The sequence below is a fragment of the Mytilus galloprovincialis genome, chromosome 1, assembly GCF_965363235.1.
Source record: "Mytilus galloprovincialis chromosome 1, xbMytGall1.hap1.1, whole genome shotgun sequence".
In the NCBI taxonomy this organism is placed as follows: Eukaryota; Metazoa; Mollusca; class Bivalvia; order Mytilida; family Mytilidae; genus Mytilus; species Mytilus galloprovincialis.
This window is the reverse complement of record NC_134838.1, coordinates 12,527,149-12,547,998: the sequence shown is the minus strand read 5'-3', so window position 1 is coordinate 12,547,998 and position 20,850 is coordinate 12,527,149. Positions and strand designations below refer to the sequence as shown.

At 30.3% G+C, this 20,850-nt stretch overlaps 1 protein-coding gene across 2 annotated transcripts in view; it reads right to left on the bottom strand.

Annotated features, from left to right (window-relative positions):
* Positions 1 to 3,597: 3,597 nt before the first annotated feature.
* Positions 3,598 to 20,850, bottom strand: part of LOC143065485 (GRIP1-associated protein 1-like) — a 51,108-nt gene continuing 33,855 nt past the window's right edge. For both annotated transcript variants that reach the window (XM_076239072.1, XM_076239079.1), the window contains 6 exons: positions 19,112 to 19,169; positions 18,705 to 18,768; positions 17,875 to 17,994; positions 16,639 to 16,738; positions 15,796 to 15,950; positions 3,598 to 9,525 (listed from right to left, as the gene is read on the bottom strand). In XM_076239072.1, coding sequence (XP_076095187.1) covers positions 9,325 to 9,525; positions 15,796 to 15,950; positions 16,639 to 16,738; positions 17,875 to 17,994; positions 18,705 to 18,768; positions 19,112 to 19,169 — 698 coding nt within the window. In that variant the 3' untranslated portion in view covers positions 3,598 to 9,324. The remainder of the gene's footprint in view (positions 9,526 to 15,795; positions 15,951 to 16,638; positions 16,739 to 17,874; positions 17,995 to 18,704; positions 18,769 to 19,111; positions 19,170 to 20,850) is intronic.

Genomic DNA, 20,850 nt, shown 5'->3' with positions numbered 1-20,850 from the left:
TTATGAACGAGGCCAAATGAACCACGCACATCTATAATAACATCATTACTTTCCAAGGAGAAAAAGGAGTAAATTATTTTACTGTGCTCTAGGAAGTAACATACATAAAATTTTGCAGACGACATTTTCATTTTCTGCAAATGAGAATTTTACAACTTTGTTACCGTGTTTAATTTTCGGAAAACAATAAACGTCGAGGAAATTGATGTCTATTAGTTATGTCAAACGACAATGAGCTAAAGAGGCTGCATAATGCTAAAGTTCATACGACACCGTTTTCTCAAATGTGTGTATGTTTTAGTAGGTCTATCTTAGGTGTCTGTATTGTCTACTGTGCTGTGTTGTACGTTTGGTTCTTGTGTATATAAATAAACTCATCATAGATACTAGGACTAAATTTAATATATACGCCAGACGCGCGTTTCGTCTACAAAAGACTCACAGTGACGCTCGAATCCAAAAAATTTAAAAAGGCCATTATATTATACCTAACTCAATTACATAACAGTTGTCCATTTAAATTACATAAATATAAGAAGATGCGGTATATGGTATGATAGCCCACTCAACTGGTCATGTGCATGTGTTTGCAAGTTATTAATTAGATCTTTAGGATGTACGATTGTGCAAGATGTACTTAATTCGTAAAAATGACACAGAACTTTAATTTTTTCAACGAAATGTAATGTTACTAGTAATTAGTATTCGAACACTGAATAACAAATATTTATATACATTAGGTCATATGATTCCAGAGTTTTTTTCGTATTTAAACATCAATGGCTGATAAAATAAAATGTTTAAGTAGGAGCATTCCTGGTAAAGGTAATTGAAATATAGAAGAGAGCTTCTGACGTACGAAATTATGAAGGGTTATTTTCATTACATCTTGAGCTTGAAAACGAAAAGTAAGGATATACAGAATCTACCAATTTGTCAAAATTTGGTTTGTACACTATTTTGCAGAACAGTAATTTCAAGAAACCAATTATCTCGAAGCAAACTAAGATCTTAATTGTTAATGGACAGCCGACGTATTGCATAACACAAGGATCTATACAATATGTTTAATGATAGTCGTGTTGGTCTGTCTTCGGAAATGAAGGAACTGTCAAGATCGTTAGCAGAAATTAAATAAGATTGCTTGGGATGAATTTAACACAGAAACCTTCTTGTAAGGCATTGGAGATACATCACCCTATCGACATCTAGGATAATTTGTCGATTCCTCTCATTTTCATCCAAAATTTCTTATGTATTACCCAGCTACTTGGGTGTTGTTTTATTTTTGCATCATAAAGCCGACTTAAATTTATACACTGAATTAGGATTCATATAAAGTTGTGCAGACTATCTTTTCGGTGGACAGTCAAGATATTTTTACACACTTAATCTTAATAAAGATTGTTGCATTCATATAAACGCCTATTGAGTTTTTTAGACTTTTTTCCGGTGAATAGCCTAAACAAAACCCAGTTTTACACACCGAATTAAGATTAAGATCAGGTATTCATAACCAAGTTTTGTTTTGACTGTTTCTCTTTTTGGCTTTATCCATTATTTTGTTGGTTTTAACAGTCAACTTGTGAACTTTCGAATTGATTGTCCCTCTGACAAAGACTTTGGTACCTTCTGTCACTTTTTTAATTCTTAAATTAAATGCAAATTTTATGATTCAAGTATCAATTTCTTAAAACAAATACAACAATCATGAAACTTGTTTTCGTTCATAATTATGTCCTTAGGGCAAACATCACATTCCCTAGATCAATATTGTTGTCAAAGCACTATTATTTTTTATGTATTTCAGCAGCCCTTTTTCTTAAATTGGTGGCTGACTGATAATATCTACACATGGATTAAATTTGAAATATAATATACTAATCAACTTTTGTTGAAATCTTTACATAAAAAGATGTTTCTCTAAACTTGTGATGTTTATTTTTTACAAAATCTATGTTTTTACCAAAACTGATCTCAATTCAAATTTCTAATGGAGTTTGCAACAATAACTACTCATTTAAATACATCATAAAATATTAAAATGTAACAAAAGGTGCTTGTTATCACTGAATGGTAAAGATTGTTTTAATTTATCAGTTGGTAGTAAAAGTGAATATACATTGTATATTGTATAAAACAATGATTTAAGTTGACTCAACTACTATTCTGGACAAAGAAAGATAACTCCAATCAATTGAAAATTTCTTGCTATTGCACAATATTGTGCAATTAGATATTTCTGGCTATTGTGCAATACTGTGCAATTGAAAATATTTGCTATTGCACAATACTGTGCAATTGAAGATTTCTTGCTATTGCGCAATACTGAGCAATTGAAAATTTCTTGCTATTGCACAATACTTAATATAATAATTTTGGATCCTGATTTGAACCAACTTGAAAACTGGGCCCATAAACAAAAATCTAAGTACATGTTTAGATTCAGCATATCAAAAAAGCCCAAGAATTCAATTTTTGTTAAAATCAAATTTAGTTTAATTTTGGACCCTTTGGACTTTAATGTAGACCAATTTGAAAACAGGACCAAAAAATAAGAATCTACATACACAGTTAGATTTGGCATATCAAAGAACCCCAATTATTCAATTTTTGATGAAATCAAACAAAGTTTAATTTTGGACCCCGATTTGGACCAACTTGAAAACTGGGCCAATAATCAAAATCTAAGTTTATTTTTAGATTCAACATATTAAAGAACCCCAAGGATTCACATTTTTGTTAAAATCAAACTAAGTTTAATTTTGGACCCTTTGGACCTTAATGTAGACCAATTTGAAAACGGGACCAAAAATTAAGAATCTACATACACAGTTAGATTTAGCATATCAAAGAACCCCAATTATTCAATTTTTGATGAAATCAAACAAAGTTCAATTTTGGACCCTTTGGGCCCCTTATTCCTAAACTGTTGGGACCAAAACTCCCAAAATCAAACCCAACCTTCCTTTTATGGTCATAAACCTTGTGTTTAAATTTCATAGATTTCTATTCATTTATACTTAATTTATGGTGCGAAAACCAAGAATAATGCTTATTTGGGCCCTTTTTTGGCCCCTAATTCCTAAACTGTTGGAACCAAAACTCCCAAAATCAATCCCAACCTTCCTTTTGTGGTCATAAACCTTGTGTCAAAATTTCATAGATTTCTATTCACTTAAACTAAAGTTATAGTGCGAAAACCAAGAAAATGCTTATTTGGGCCCTTTTTGGCCCCTAATTCCTAAAATGTTGGGACCAAAACTCCCAAAATCAATCCCAACCTTCCTTTTGTGGTCATAAACCTTGTGTCAAAATTTCATCAATTTCTATTCATTTTTACTAAAGTTAGAGTGCGAAAACTAAAAGTATTCGGACGACGACGACACAGACGACGACGCCAACGTGATAGCAATATATGACGAAAAATTAAAATTTTTGCGGTCTTATAAAAAGTATTATTCTCTGTAATATAAATATTTAAAAAAAATCTTTTATTTTACAGTATTTGTGTTTATATTGAAATAAGAAAAATGTACATGGTTCATTAATCAAGACCCAATTGAAGGTTTATAATGTTTAAAACAAAAACAAATATAGGCATATATTTAATTTTCAACAGGTAACATCACAGTGATAAATTATTGCACAATAATATACAGCGATAAAAGTCTTAGTCTAATGAATATCATATATACCATAAATGTGGGATTCAACCTTTGAACCTTTCAAACAATTTACCATTTAAAATCTAGTTATAAGCACTTTTGTATTGAGTATAAATGGTAGCATTTAAACAGAATAAACTTAACAAGTAGTACAGTTATAATAAACATCAAGCCATAACTTTATAGTAGTGTTGTCAACAGTTAACGGGTGAACGACCGAATACCGAATACCAAAAACGCTAACTGGTTAACCGGTTAACGACGACCAAATACCGAATACCAAAAACGCTAACCGATTAACCAGACTTTTTTTCAATTTAAATAGATTTGATATAAATTTGTATTGAAATCATTAAATAGTTATGTTTTATTTCAAAATTGTCGTCGTGGTAATTAATTTGACAGATCAATTGTCCAGTCTATAATAATTGATTGCTATTGTTAATCCAAAAAACATAAAATTACCATAATAAGAACTTGTCCCTCAGCTTGAGGCAAGTTCTTAATGAAACATAATTAGTATACATGTTATTTTAACAATAACTTTAAATCAGTAATTTAGTGAGTAATACGATTAAATTTTACGATTTCTTCGTTATTTTATTTTTGATCTAATAGCGTGTAGACCTAATTTTAAATGTGAAACCTTCGTCGTGTAAGGCTTTGTTATACTTTAAACGAAATGCTAACTAAAATATTGTGAAATGAAAACCAATGTTAATGTACTAAACATATTCGCTTCTACGAGATCAAGAAGGTTTTTTTTTTATTTTTCAATCTGAAGTTGATACAAACGCCATAGTTGATACGGTGTATCTGAATATTAAAAGTCAAACTTCGCAAGGAATTCTCACAGACAAGCCTTATAATGCTTAAGGACAAACTTCTATTCAAAAAGCGTAAATTTATGACTTGGATGGAAGGTTGTCACATTGACACTCATACCACATCTTATAGCTATGTGTAGGATACTAAAGATATAAGGCTTTCAAACACCAACTTAAACTACCAGTTAACCGGTTAATTGGTCGAATGATTATCCGATTAACCGGTTAGGCAATAGTGTACGATTTGACAACACTACTTTATAGTCAATTTATTTATATTTCTTTCGGTACTATTTGTACCTATTTACTGGCAATGAAGCATCATTCTGCACAACTAACATGTGCTTTATATATTTACAACCAAAACCAAACACATGATAAACATATTCTACAAATTGATCAATTATAATCTTAAAACCAAAACCCTTCAGGTAAGTCAATACTTAAAAAAAAAATCTGTATAGGCCACTCTAAAAAATATGTTTGATGTTGCCAGTCCATACCTCCTGGGGTAGGGTAGGTATTTTTGTTTTTGGCCAACAACAGAAGTTAAATATTTTAGACAAAAAATTATATGGGAGCAGAAAACTCAAAAATCTCAGGTAGACTGCTTTTTATGTGGGTATGTAGACAAAATCCAACAATTTAAATTTTATTTTTTGGCATTAACACATGTATTATTTTCAGCTTAAAACAAACAGAACATGGTCTGTCATGTTTAATGAAAATTTGAGGTATAACATAACCTGAGATAATGTTGACCAATGGCAAATAGTGTTTCTTCTATTGAAGTTAATGTAAAGTTTACATAATTGGCTTTTTGGGGAATTTTTTGAAATTTTGTTACACATAAAAACTCATTGAAATAGCATCATAATATTAATATAAAAAAGGTTGTAGCCTTTTAATTCTAGAGAAACAATCAATCTGAAAAAATACTGCATACAAATTTTAATATCCCCATGTACAGTTTTTCATTTACAAAATGTATGTTTAAAACTGCCTTTACATGCAGAAAGTAGATCATTAATGAAAAGACATATTTGAACTACAACAATTTATAGGTAGTGTAACCTGTGTATTCCAACATACTGGGAGACCAGAAAAATATGTCAGATTAAACAGGGTGTCGAAATACTCAGTTATTTGCTGCAAGGATAGGCATATTTTGAGACCATGAAAATGTGTAGGTTACAGCAGGATGTTGAAATACTCAGGCATCGGATTAGACAGGTTACACTGTATACTGAATAGTTAATTAATCATGTGTAAAATTACACATTTGATGGAAATTCGAGTCCAAAGGCTATAAATCTGTGAAGAGAAAATTAAACTGGAACAAATTCATTTGCACTAAATCATTATGTATGAACTTATGAAATATAAGTATTTGTAAATAATAGCCTGGAAAAGGGCTGTAACACCATCAAAAGTATGTAACAAGAAAGAAACACTACTTTATTTGTGATTAAATGTATCAGTATTTTACTACATATCCAAAGGGTGTAGACAAGTACAATTTTCATGATTTTTTTACAGAGCTGAAAGAATATAATTTGGTTTTAGAGTATTGCATGTATATACATGTGTAAAATCTAATTAGTTCAGAATTATTGGGTTTAAATAGGTGAGTTTCAAAAAACAACCACCCCAACTAAGATAATATAAACCAAGAAACAGATCATATTCACAGTTTGATATAAAATTACCTGTCTAATCAATCTCTATACCGATACAACCTTGTACGATGATATATAATCTTTTGAAGAAGAAAGATACATACAGATAAAGTTATTTCTTGTGAAATCTAAGTTGTTTATTTCATCCTAGAAACTACAATGATTTCCCTTTCAAAAGATATTTTAATTATTGATTTTATAAAATTCTGTCTAAAATTTCACACAGTAAGTTTTGTGTAAATTATATATCAGTTGTAACTTCTCTTTCTATACAATTTGAAAAATTCATAATGAAAGTTTATGACGTCAAAGCATATAAAGCATACAGACTAAATATCAGAAAAGATATGACCATTACTATACCAAGCCGTTATACTGAGAAATATGAAGAACAAAAATCAATTACAAGTTGCTTCCACCTAAATAATAATGAATGCATTATAAAAGGACATTTATGATATGTTCCATCCAAAACAAAGGTATTAAACACCATTTAAAATGGTAAAAATTTATTGCTGTCTTATACAGTTCTAAATAAAGATTTTTCATTAACCGCTTTCAGAACACAATAAATTTGTTGATCAGCACATCTTACATTTATGGCACATACATTATAGTTACATTACCAATAATAAAACTGACATCAAATTATATAGGCTGTTAAATAAATGATAGAAGTATGGATATTTAATCTTAGAAATATACTGCTGGAAATACATCTCATTTACTCCTATATTGTCCATTATCAAGTTACCAAGTCTGTCAGTTATATTGTCACGTATCTTATCATTGATATATCAAATCAAGAATAATTCGGTTGACACTGAATTACATTTTATTTATTCTGCCTTGATGAAAAAGCACATATGAGGTTAATGGATGGTAGAAAATTGTAAAATCTTTGTAGCGAGCTTATCTGTGAATTATATTAACCAGTTTTTTATACAGAATGTATACACTCAGGACTATTTATGTATATCCTGAATAAGAAACCATTCTGATAGAAATGAAATTATTTGATGTTGTACATTTCATATCTATTGATTTTTGTAATTATATAATTTGTTCTTTAATAAAATATGTTTTCACTAAAAGGAGGCATCGAGTACATGTGTACATACTTAGTATTGTCAATTTTCAGACTTTAAAAAGAGTCAGTACTTAATGTTGTTTTTTTTTTTTCATTTAAGAACACTCAAACCATTGCTTCACATGATCAGGTATAATATAAGTTGTATTCCTTTCATGGATCCAGGATTTGAGGTAGGAAGGGATAACATTATGACTCTAGAAATTTTCCTTTAATTTGGTGAACGCATTTTTTCCAAAAATTTTAAATTTTCAAACATTACTGAGAGCTTAAACCGTTGCTCTCCAGCTTGAATCAGCACCCGTTTCAAATGCATAATGAACACATAAGAGAAAATAGAAGATATTCCCTCTTAACACAATAGTTATATAACATATTCAAATTTAATACTTAATGCAAAGAATACCTTTAAATTGAAGGAATTGAAAACAGTTGCTCATGAATTAATTGAAATATCTGAAATGATTTATCTTCAAATATTTTTTTTCATTAACATAACTAGAAGTTTCAGAACTTGTATTGTTCACCAGGTATCAATGTATTTGCCTTAACCATGAAGAGCTACTCTTCAACCAAATATCACCTATTTACCCTTTAACTTTAGCAGGTATCAATGTTTATGCTGTAAAACAAGAATGGTCATTTTCCAACCAAATATGACCCATGTTCCCAAGCTTTAGCATGAATATGCACTTCACATATTTCTTTTAGATATTTGAAATGATTTTTTTGGCAGTTTACCATTTTAAATAAACAAAAAGATATGTGGTAGATTTATCACCAAATATGTATTTACATGAGCATCATGACAGTGACTACATGTGGAACAGGACCTGCTTACCCTTCCAGAGCACCTGAGATCAACCCTTGATTTTTGGCGAGGTTTGTGTTGCTCAGTCTATGTTGTGATTTGTAGACTGTTGTTTGACTTCTTTTTTTTCTAGCATTGCCATTGTCAGCTCATTTATTGACTTATTAGTAAAATATCTCTCCTTTATTTAATGTATCATTGGACAAAACTTTTAAATCAAACCCTTTTAACATATAATTTGTGGTAAATGATGATACCAAGTGATGGTAATCAGTGGCAGATGTAGGGGGGTTCCGGGTTGATTTTTTTGGACGATCAATGCATTTGAATGGGGACATGTAGTTGGAACCCTTCCCCCCTTTTCCTTGGTTAGGAATCCCTCCACCCCTTTTTAAAATGGCTGGATCCGCCCCTGGTATTAGTTCAAACTTAACTTCTACCTTACAAAACTTAAGTATCTAACTAAGGTAAACAACAAATGTAGGTCAAGCTACAAACTAGATCTAGACTAATTAATACCCTCTAGAAACAAGGATACTTGTTTATGTTTGTTTGTTGAATGATGAAACACTATTATATGGCACAAGTACATATAATAGGAATAAAAGTCCATTTCCAGCTTAAATTATCTGAAAATACTTAAATAGGATAATGTTCTACTAATCTTTTCTAGCAGTATAACTTAAATACATCTATAAGACATGTAGAAAATCTAAAGATCTTAAAGATATTTTAAGCTTTAAATTTATATTTCTAATTGTTTTAGATATTTCAAACACAGAGCACTTTTACTTTTTTAAAAGCAATGACATTATCAAGAAAAGCTTTTAAAGATTGAATATAGTTATAATATGATCAAGTTTGACAAGTCATATACAACTCTGGAATGTAATAAAATGAAATATGAAGTAAAATAATCAAATAAAAAAACAAGAAAATAGAATATCAAGAAAATAATGAGGTGTTGTAGTATAAATATTTCATCTGTTAAGTGTCATATTTGACTTTTCTTTAAATCTAAAATTCTGACAGTAATATTTGTTTCTCAATAAAATTACACTTTTACACAAATAATCAAATCTTTAAAATTTGAATTCAGCTATGTCAGAACCAATTAACAATGCACAAGTCAATGCAAATACTCTCTTTTCTCAATTACTCTTCTTCTTTGCATGATTTGTCCTTTTATATCAAATTGGACAAAACTTTGTGAATAGTCTCAATGTCTAATATGCTGAGTAAGATGGTGTCAGGATTCTTTACTAGTTACGTGTTTATTTGTAGCTTCTGAGAGTTTATTTTTCTCATCTGATATGTCTGAATTGGAATGGTTTACACTTGTGTTGACTGCTGCACAAGCACCTGTATCTTCTTTAAGCTTTTCATTATGGGCATCTGCAGGTTGTACTTTGCTCAATCGAACAACTTCCAAAGACATCGCTTCAAGATTCTAAAACACACAAATTATAATGAAATTTGTAATCTATTTTACACCCTGACGAAATTTTTATTTTGTTTTACAAGATAGCCGATTATTAAATAAAGTCTAGATCTATAATATGTGCATTGTGCAGATTTGCTGATATTTTTTGGGGAAGTTTGATGTCGACAATCAAACCCATTCTGAACCCCAATTGATGATGCTTTTGTTAAAGACATCTCCATTAGAAGAAGAAAAGGTGAACATCTTTCAAAGTTATACGATCATGACAATTCTCCTAAAAAATCACATTTAATTAAACTTCTCCTGAACTTATATAATAGGGTAGACATAGAACTGACACTTTCAATAATGCGGATGACTTCTGAAATATCCTTACATCGTTGGCTTATGTCATGTGAACAACGACAATTGAGCGTGATGTATTTGACTATCTATCCGTCTAATTGAATCAATCTAGATTAAACCTATGCAATAATCAATATAAACATTCCCTAATGTTGGTAGTTTGGAGAAACTGTTTTGAAGAAATAGATCTTGATAATTATTAGGCTATTCAGGTTAAATTTGGTTTAAAATGATTTGAAAAAGAAAAAAAAAACAGTAATTAACTTCAAAAAAATGAAAAAGAAATGTTTTCACTATTCATCAATGATACAGCTGATAAATAAACATTTCAAAATGTATGCACTCTAGTGGATGGGCTCTTAGTAAACATGAATATACAGAGTATAAATATGGCGTATTGCAATTCATATGGTACACATACCATATATATCAGGGATGCATGAAAATGAAGCAAGGTACAACATGCTCTCAACACAGAATTCTATCCTATAGCACTATTGTGTTGACCACCAATATGGCAGCAAAGGGAAATACCTGTTACAGGTACTCAAATTTTGTCAATCAAAACTTTCTATACATATAATGCTGCAAATGTGGCCCTTTTATACATGTGCAGCTCATATAGTTGTGATTATCATGTATTAAATAACTTATAAGAGTAACATTTCTCTCAAAATTTCAATGGTTAATGAATTCTAAATTTTATGCCACATAATTATCCTGATAGTGTTATATTAATGATAATGTTATACATGTATTCACATTCTTAGCACATAAACTTTGCTCTTTGCTTTACACATGTTGTATTTACCACTGGCCATAAAAAAAACAACAATTTATCAACAATTCACCATCATCTTTCAATAGATATGCAGTGTTGTTTAATTATATATACAGGTAATTTTGTTAAAAGATGTGAAAAAAATACTCAGAAGAAGTACATTGAAGCATATAAAACATGTGCTTTTTATAAACCCTGCTTTTAAATAGAACAACAGGTTTAGCCAGATTTTTTAACCTGCTAGTTCACAAGGTAAGTTTCCAGAAGGATAGGGCCAAGCTGCCAATTCAGTGCTATTACACCTATATACTGCATGCTCAACAAACGGTTTTATCCAGCCTGGAATTAACCATGTGCTGTAAATGTACTAAAACTAAAACAAAAACACAATCTAATTCTTTTCTCAAATGTTACCAAATTCTTAGCATTCCTAATGGTTTTTATGTCACCATACATCATAACTTCACAAAGAATAAGTCTATTTTCTATAAATTCTGTAGATGTATAATGGATAAAAAGTAGTCATAATCTGATATTTTGCAAAAACAGATAATCAAATATCTAGGATGGTATTTTCACATCAATAAATAGATTTGTTAATATTTATAGAGCATTCTTTTTTCTATTTAATAATTCCCATTAGGTTGAAGAACGCACTAAAATTGTACATTGGAGTAAAATCAATTCCAAAACCAGGTTCTCCTCATTACAATGATAGTAGCAATCTTCCCTAACTTTCACTTCTATTTTCATGTCTTTCCCATGGAAGTGGGAAGTCCCCTGGGAGAAGAACCATTACGTTAACTATATTAATGCCAAAAAGTAACAGAAAATTTGATAGATGTGCTTTCAAAGCATTTAGATCTAGTGTTATATAATTTTCCTGCAATCGATTATTTTACTCTAAGGGAAAATTATGGACAAGAATAGATCGATGGGAATGATGAAGATAAGCGGATTTTGTTCTAAAAAATTGCTTTTACATTACTATACATCAATAAAGTGATATTAAAATCCTGACTTGGTTCACAATTCATTTACTTCTTATAGTATTCATTAGAATCAATTTGATTATGAATAATATTGAAAATGTTCAAACAATAAAAGAAATCTCATTTTCAGGTTCAATTTATAAAGATATTTGGAACAAAGAAGTATGTGTCAAAAACAAAAGCCAGAGAAGTTTCAAAAACCCAAATAATGCTAACTTAAAATTAAATTGTCTTTTACTGGTAATCAGTAATGGTAATTCAGAATTTGAAGCAAACAGAAGTACCGGTATGCAGATGCCACAAAGAAAGCTCACTGACTGTTAGAAATTTAAATCATATTTGAAAAGGGTAGAACAATTAATATCAAAATATGTAGAGCAAAAGAGGACCTTGGTAACCCGGGCAACGTCCCAGCCGGTTTGTTCTTTGTATTATTTGTATTCATCATGCATAATGCGTTTTCCTCTACTTATTTGTATCCCCCAAATATCAATGAACCCACAATATAAATGAATTGCAAAGAATCATTTTGACAGTTTTCAATTCATCAATTTATGTCCGTCAGATAAGTAATAAATAATGTTGTATCACTATTCTTAAATATAGGCCTGTACTCAATTATACAGTATAATATAACCCATCAGTTCTTTTATGAAAATAATATACAGATGTACAAAAAAATGTGTTCTTTTACTATAAATTCCTACTATGCACTTGTAACTGAATGAAAGCAATAACATTTAATATTTTGCACTGTGTATTAACTCTTATTTGAATAAATCTGATTTTCTAAACATCTTGAGATCTTTGTTGAATTGATGAAATCAATCTTGGCATAAGTTATGTATCTGACAACTAATTGATCACAAGAAACTGGAATTAAAATATGCCAAGAATATTGCATTACTGTAAGAAAGCTGCCTTATTACCATTTCAAGTCATGTCTTTATTCTATTGAACGTAATTACCATAAAAGGTAAATGTGATTATCCATCGCTGAATTTCACAATGGATCCAAACAAGTTATATTACTTCAAAGCAATCAATTCTTTAACTTTATTGTCAGTAAGATATGCAAATAGGTATTTAATGAATTATTCATTAAGATATGCAAATAGGTATTTAATGAATTATTCATTGATTAAATTCAAAACTGTTGTGGTCAATTTATTGATAAAAGAGAGATAACTCCGTAGAAACACATTACTGTGGATTCATTGGATACTTCTTTTCTAGTTTTTATTAGACAGGGAAACCTTGAATTAAAATGTTTAACATATTGCAAATTTGCTGTATGATTATACACAGACTTTTAGAATATCCACGAAAATACTAGTTTTCATCAATCCACAAAAAATTGGTATCCATGAAAATAAATAAATGCACAGTATATCAATCATAATTTACACATAATTAAGATGATATAAAAAAAATCACCTGCAGTATAAAACAGCTTTTAATTTGAAAGAGCATCTCTTGAGCATATTACCTCAAGAGCCACACAACTTCTATTCGCACAGCAATTAGCGAACCAAAAGTTCAACCAATATCATGAGCAAGTATTTCACTCATAAGTCATCCTAGGTAAAGTAGGGGTGGGATATTGAAGTTAGTTACAAATGGTTAACACATGCAGTCTTTAAAAAAAAACATGTTTAACCCCGCCATAATTTTGCACCTGTCCAAAGTCAGGATCCTCTGGCCTTTGTTAGTCTTGTATGATTTTTAATTTTAGTTTCTTGTTTATAGTTCGGTGTTTAGTATGGCGTTCATTATCACTGAACAAGTATGCATATTTGTTAAGGGGCCATCTGAAGGACGCCTCAAGGTGCGAAGTTCCTCACTACATTGAAGACCAATTGGTGGCCTTCGGATGTTGTCTGCTCTATGGTCGGGTTATTGTCGCTTTGACACATTCCCCATTTCCTTTCTCAATTTTATTTTATTTGTTTTATTTGTTTGGTTGGACTTCAAAAACCAAACATAACAATTCTGGAAAAAAACAGATGATTACAAGAACCAGTAGCCTTTTTACTAGGCATTGCACATCTGCTACCAATATATGCATTTTGTTATGCCCTTAATTGTATAACATCTCATCAACTCGTTTAAGTTGAGGGTTAGTGTATATCATTTTCCTAAACAATACTTGTAATGATATGTCAAAAGAGGGGCGAAAGATACCAGAGGGACATTCAAACTCATAGATCAAAATAAACTGACAACCCCGTGGCTACAAAAGAAAAACACAAACAGACAAACAATAGTACAATAAACACAGCAAAGAAAAAAAAGACTAAGCAACATGAACCCCACCAAAAACTGGTGATGATCTCAGGTTCTCCTGAAGGGTAAGCAGATCCTGCTCCACATGAGGCACCTATCTTATTAAAAAAAACCAGGATGAACATAATACATGAGAAAAAGTATCACTTATGTGAACCAGTCCATCAGATGTACTTTATCTAACAGTACTGGTAAATATGTAATTGGATGCCCTTGAAAGTCTGGGATGTCCTTGAAAGTTTGTGATAACCATGTTTGGAAATAATTTCCTACTAATGTCATTTTAATGAGAATGTTGAAATGTCTCTTTTCTTCACTTAAATCACATCATTAAACAATTTACAATATTGTAAACCCTCATAGTAGTCATTAATATTGCCTTTTCCTCGTTAAATCACTACTTCCATAAATTGGATAAAATGGCTTTTATAATGTCTCAACTCATAGACATCTTATTTTTTTTCTGCACATTTAGAAAGTTTACCAGACTGCCTTATCAGAAAATATCAAATTTAATTTACAGAGAAGAAAAGGGTAATTTAATGAAAAGATGTCTTCAGGACATTTCAGCATAGACAAATTAATAAATGTATAATATGTTTATATCTAAGGACAGAAAGTTTGGCTTGGATTATTTGATTTCAACATGCACTTAAATTAACCTTATTTGCCACATTTCAAAAGAAAAAAGACTGTTGCAGAAAGTCGTATGCAAATTGGCATGTTGTGTCTAATACAAACATATTAAACACTAACTTCTTAATATGAATAAATGCAGTTACATGACTCAGGTTCTTAATCATGTCTGAATCATTATATTAAACATGGTACTCTTAGACTTTTCGCAGATGACAGCATTATTTACAAAACCATAAAAAATTATGAAGGTCTTTCCACCCATAAAGATCAATTTTGATATAGAACTATGAAAATTCAGTTTGAAATATCATATCCATTGTCAAATGATAGCTTATTGTACACTGATTCCAAAGTTACATCGTTTCTGTACACTTTTTTCTAAATAAGGGAGATAAATTGTTACTTCTTGTTTGAAATATGTTACTTCCGGTTTTATTTGATAGTTTACTTGACACTGATTCCAAAAATATACTTTAACATTAAATATGTGCAAAAAATAGCTACTTCTGGTTTACACCAGGTCACTTCCAGTTGGCTTCTCCTTGATCAAGTAACTCGCAACACAATGCAAAAAGTCCCATGGCTTTATCATGTATACATATGTGGTAAAAGCAAAGGTCAAAATCTAGAACACAAATTTTACCTATGACCTTGAGTTCAATTTCAAGGTTTTAAACCAAGGGCTTTAAATCGAAAGGCCATAGGTCTTAGTTATACATGGTTAATGAGTTATATCACTATATGCCTAATCTTTAATATAAGAGGGGAGAAAACTCCAATTTAATGTTAGCGTACCCTTTAGACCAAAACTTATGTGTTTCAACATGTAGCAACTTACATTTTAGTAAAAATATGTTGTCGATATCTTATACGGTTTTGAAAAGAATTGAAAATAAGCCTTGTTCTATTTTTAGCCATGTTACAACAACTAGTTTTCATCCTTATATAAAATAATTATGGCAAACAGGAGACAATATTGATAATTTTAGACAAGGCTATTAGATGAGGCTAAATATTTACAGCCAAATGTACTGAGCTCTGGAATCACAGGTCACAGACAATGATAAAGAGTAGCAATAAAAGCACTGTTGCTATTGGTTTGTCAAATCCATGCCAAAGTTTTGTGTCATGAATTGATACAACATATTCCTTCAATTACATAATACATAATAAAGATGACAACCAGTACAAACTAGTGTTGGGGTTTACAAGTTATAATCAATTAATATTTACCTGTTCTAAACACATATTTTTGGTTAGGGTTTCCTCTAACATTCTCTGTAATTTTTTATTCATATCTTTAAGATTCTGTTCATCATTCTTATTCACAAGGTCTAAAACTTTTTTCAATGTTAGTTTGTCATCTTGTGGCGGATGGTTTTTAGCATCTGAAAAACATGAAAAAATCCTTTACAATACTTTGCAACAATAATTTTTATATCTTTCATGCCAAATTTTAGATTTAGCAATTGGTGAAGGATATCTATTTGTTTTGTCTTATGTAGCCATGTTAATTATTGTGATTTTTTTAGTATTAGTATTATCAGTATCATGGCATAATAAAGGCACACTTGGTACAATATTTATAAACAGAATATTTAATGACAAACAAGAATGTGTCCAAAGTACACAGATGCCCCACTCGCACTATTATTTTCCATGTTCAATGGACCATGAAATTGGATAAAAAATATAATTAGGCATTAAAATTAGAAAGATAATATCATAGAGAACATGTGTACTAAGTTTCAAGTTGATTGGACTTCAACTTCATCAAAAACTACCTTGACCAAAAACTTTAACCTGAAGCGGGACAGACGGACGAACAGACAGACAGACAGACAGACAGACAGACAGACAGACAGACAGACAGACAGACAGACAGACAGACAGACAGACAGACGGACGAACGGACGCACAGACCAGAAAACATAATGCCCCTCTACTATCGTAGGTGGGGCATCAAAAATATAATGATACATAACCATGCATAAGGCAAGACAATTTACAATGAGAGGCATCAATAATTTGCAGGTGACCCTTTAGGTAAGTTGAGATAAAATACCAGTTCCTTACCATTCTTAGTTCCAGTATCTCTAACATAATGTTCTATAATCTTGGTTTTCTGTATTAAGTCTTCAGCCATAGCAGAGTTACTTGTTTCTAAGTGTGAAACCTAAAATACACAACTCAAAAAATTGTTTCATCTCCCCTGGCAAATTATCTTTTAAGAAAAGAAACATAAATCATTGGGTGAGACAAATTTTGAAAGACCTTAAAGACACTGACTACATTAATTAAGTCCACCTCTGGCACACGACTTCCTAATGGACAGAAATCATCCTCTTGTGACCACATATTCCATTAAGGTTGCAGAGAATATGTAGTATCTGATTTTTCTTCCAGAACTGATCATCATGCACAATTTTTAAGTAAATATGACCTTGACCTTTTAAAGCTGACTATGCGGTATGGGCTTTGCTCATTGTTGAAAGCCGTACGGTGACATATAGTTGTCAATGTCTGTGTCGTTTTGGTCTTTTGTGGATAGTTGTCTCATTGGCAATCATACCACATCTTCTTTTTTATATTGATCCTAGACAGTGAACTCAAAATCAGTAGGGATCTTCCAAGTGACCAGATAAGTAAGGTGGCAACTACTTTTCTGTCTATTTTTTTAAGGAGCTATGACATTTGACATATTGACCTCAGAATAAACAGGAATCATCCTGTCATTGTGGTTTCATTCGTACTCATGTGTATTAATTTTAGTGGATTGAGGAAAACCTGCCTATTTGTGGGTATTGTATTCATGGTCATATTTGTGGGTATTGTATTTCATGGTCATATTTGAGGGTATTGTATTTCATGGTCATATTTGTGGTTATTGTATTTCATGGTCATATTTGTGGGTATTGTATTTCATGGTTTTGTCAATCTCTGCATAAAAAGCCTGTAGAAAATGTGTTCTTCGTTGAAAACCGCAAATTTGGCATCCAATGAAAATAAATGAATCCACAGTATTTGACCATATAATCCAAGTACTGTTTCAATCCTATATGCAGACTGAGATACTTGTATCTAAATAAACCACATCTAAAGGATTTTTTTTTTAAATATTTATGCATTCATTTTTAAGTTGAAAGGTTGAGACAAAAAATTAAATTCACAATTTACAATCAAAGAAAAGGTTACACATCTGCAGACTCTATTTGGTAAAATTTTAAGTGGTTTCTGATGGATAAAAGCCACCTCAGAGAATACAAATCTAAGGCTTACATGTCAGAGTTTATACATTTTGTTATCATTTACCTTTTCTTCTAAGTTCCATTTGGCCTGCTGTAAATTTCCTAATCTATTTAATAATTCATTGTGTTCTTCTACATGTACATCATTGGACGTTGAAGGGAAATGATCTGATTTTTCTGGTGACTACAATATTTAGAAGTTGTTAAAAATAATGATAACTTCCATAACAAAAAATACAATCCCATACTTTATAATGCCTTAAAATATACCTTCAAATAAATACTTCATCATTGCCAAAGTCAACCAATATTGTTAATGTTTTGATAACGAATATAAACTTTCCTAATATTTTTTACATTTTTACCTACTATGTCTGTTTGCTTTTTTCACACATGGTTGTCAATATAATGGAATTTTATGCAACTGTCATACAAGTGAGAAGTTTAACTAGCTATAAATCCAGGTTTAATCCACCATGTCTTACATAAGGAAATGTCTGTACCAAGTCAGGAATATTATTTGATGTATTTGAGCTTCTGATTCTGCTATTTAATAAGGGACTTTCTAAATTCTATTAAGAATTTCCCTTGGGGTTCTGTATTTTTATCATTTTCCTTTTTCCTGCATTAAAGTAAATAAACCACAATGTGACCACTAAGTTGATTTGATACTTCTGATATATATATGTGCTTTGAAAGGCCTGATATATATATGTGCTTTGAAAGGCTTCAACAATTTAAAATTCCTCTGATTTAAGGAAAAAAAACATAGCTCTTATTATCATGATTATTCATTCTTTTCAAATTATTTAAAAAATGAATTGAAAAAATGTATGATGGAATTTTCATATTAAGATGATGAAACAGTGAATAAGAGTTTGCAAAATAACTAACCTGAGGTGAACTGACTATACTTGTGTTGGCTTGACTATAACCTGTATTCCACGAAGATACTGAGCTAGAAATAAGACGAAGAAAGCAACATACAAACATTTTGTGTAGCAATTAATAATAAAAAGATATGTTACCATGCGTTAGAATATCTTGTCGGTTATTTTTAAGGAGTAAACATGCATTGTTTTGAAATTCAAAATTTATTGAAGTTTTGAAACAAGCTGTTTGCTGAATAACATATCTGTATATTATTTAGTTCACCTTTTATTCGTTATTCTTTACACTTTTCAAAAAAATATTCTGAGTGAAACTTCTTTTTAAGCATGAAAGAGATTGGAAATTATTGTCAATCTGTCCTGCTTTTAGAAAAAAAGCTGAAATTCTTCTTTTTTTTTTAAATAATATACCTTCTATCTTCTATCAATGAATCATTTCTATCAACAGAACTCAGCAATTCTTCTACACCTATTAATCAATAATGAATTAGTTTAGCAATACAAATGCACATTATTTTTTTTTCACTAGTAACTATGAATGTTTTTTTTTCAGTAGAAATTGTACAATGTAAATTGTAGCATGGAAATGTATTCCTTTTATCCTGAGCAATGGGAGATATGTTAAAAAAAAAGAATCATGAACCAGGCTGCCAGACCAATCATTATTAATTTGATCCTTTTTATAATAACAGATTACTACCCCCCAGATTCCTAACTACATTTTGTAGACATAAATCAGTAAAAGGAGTGAGTTTTTAGTTAAAAAAATACATTTTCTATTTGTTATCAAATATCCTAAACAAGAAAATTACTACTTTCCTAGCATATATTAAAACTTCTATTTATAAACAAATGATACTATACAATTATAGTCTTTGTATGAGGTCGATACAAAGATATATTGACCTGAAAGAAGTATATTGACTGAGGACAAAGTCTGAGGTCGATATACTTCTTTGGGTTGATATATCCTGTATTGACCTCATAAATAGGCTATAATTGTTTATATTATTAATTTCCAACCATATTTGTATCAAAATCATCATTTGTTTTTGTTGGAATTTTATAGATAACATATTGTCTCCTAGACAATAACAACATTTGTTTTTACTTTTTTTTTTTTTTTTAATATCTTATGTATTTGAAGATTTTTTTTCTTAAAATAATCGATCATAGATATTTTTCCTATAAAACATTTAACAATATCATGAAATTCCTTACATGATGTCACAAAGTATATCGGTTTTTAGATATTCTAAAAATTACCGTGCAATATGCTTTTTGCTTTCTGCCGTTTTCTTTCTACCTTCGAAAATATAGTTTAACATGTGACTATCCCTGAACGAATCAAATTAGTTAAAAAAATATACGAATTGATAATATATTCTTATTTTCACTGAAATATAAATTGAGACTACTTTCTTTTCTTGGTGTGAAAGAGATACGTTATGTAAATGCCATACTTTTCATTGCAGTCAACAGTCGTTTATATTGGAGGGAATATTAGGTTTCTTCAACAATTATTAAATTTTCATGCAAAACAAGAAAAGGATGAAAAGAGGGTTAGGTAGGAACAAAGGAGTCACTTTTAAAAAGAAATCTTAAACAAATTATGGTTTAAAATATTAACTGGATAAGCATTGCTACACATTAAAAGCTATCAAATCATTTCAAAGAAACAAAGCTTTTAAAAAAAGAGTTTTTTCTTAAAGTTCCGGTGAAAACTAGATAATAAATAGTTTGAATGTCAGACAAGATGAAGTATCAACAATAATTCAGATAGACAATAAAGTTTCTCTAATTTTTGCTCTATTTTCACATTTCTTGATCGATGTGAGAAATTTTTTCTCCTCACTAGTGAAACATCTGTTCTTGGTGAATGATTGGTCCAAATTTAATTGTGACGTTAAATTTCTAGGCTTCTTCTGAATTTTCATATTGTGATGTCATGAAAAAAGGCAAACATGCATGATGATGTCACACAAAAAGTACACAACTTTCTTCAAGTCTTTGAAAGGAAAGGATACAAATCATTAGAGAAACAGACTTGACCACTATAACTCTTGTATTACGATATTTCTCCACTCTCAACAGTTAAATTCTAATTATTTTAAAAATTTAACTGTCTCAAATGGAGAAATATTGTAACA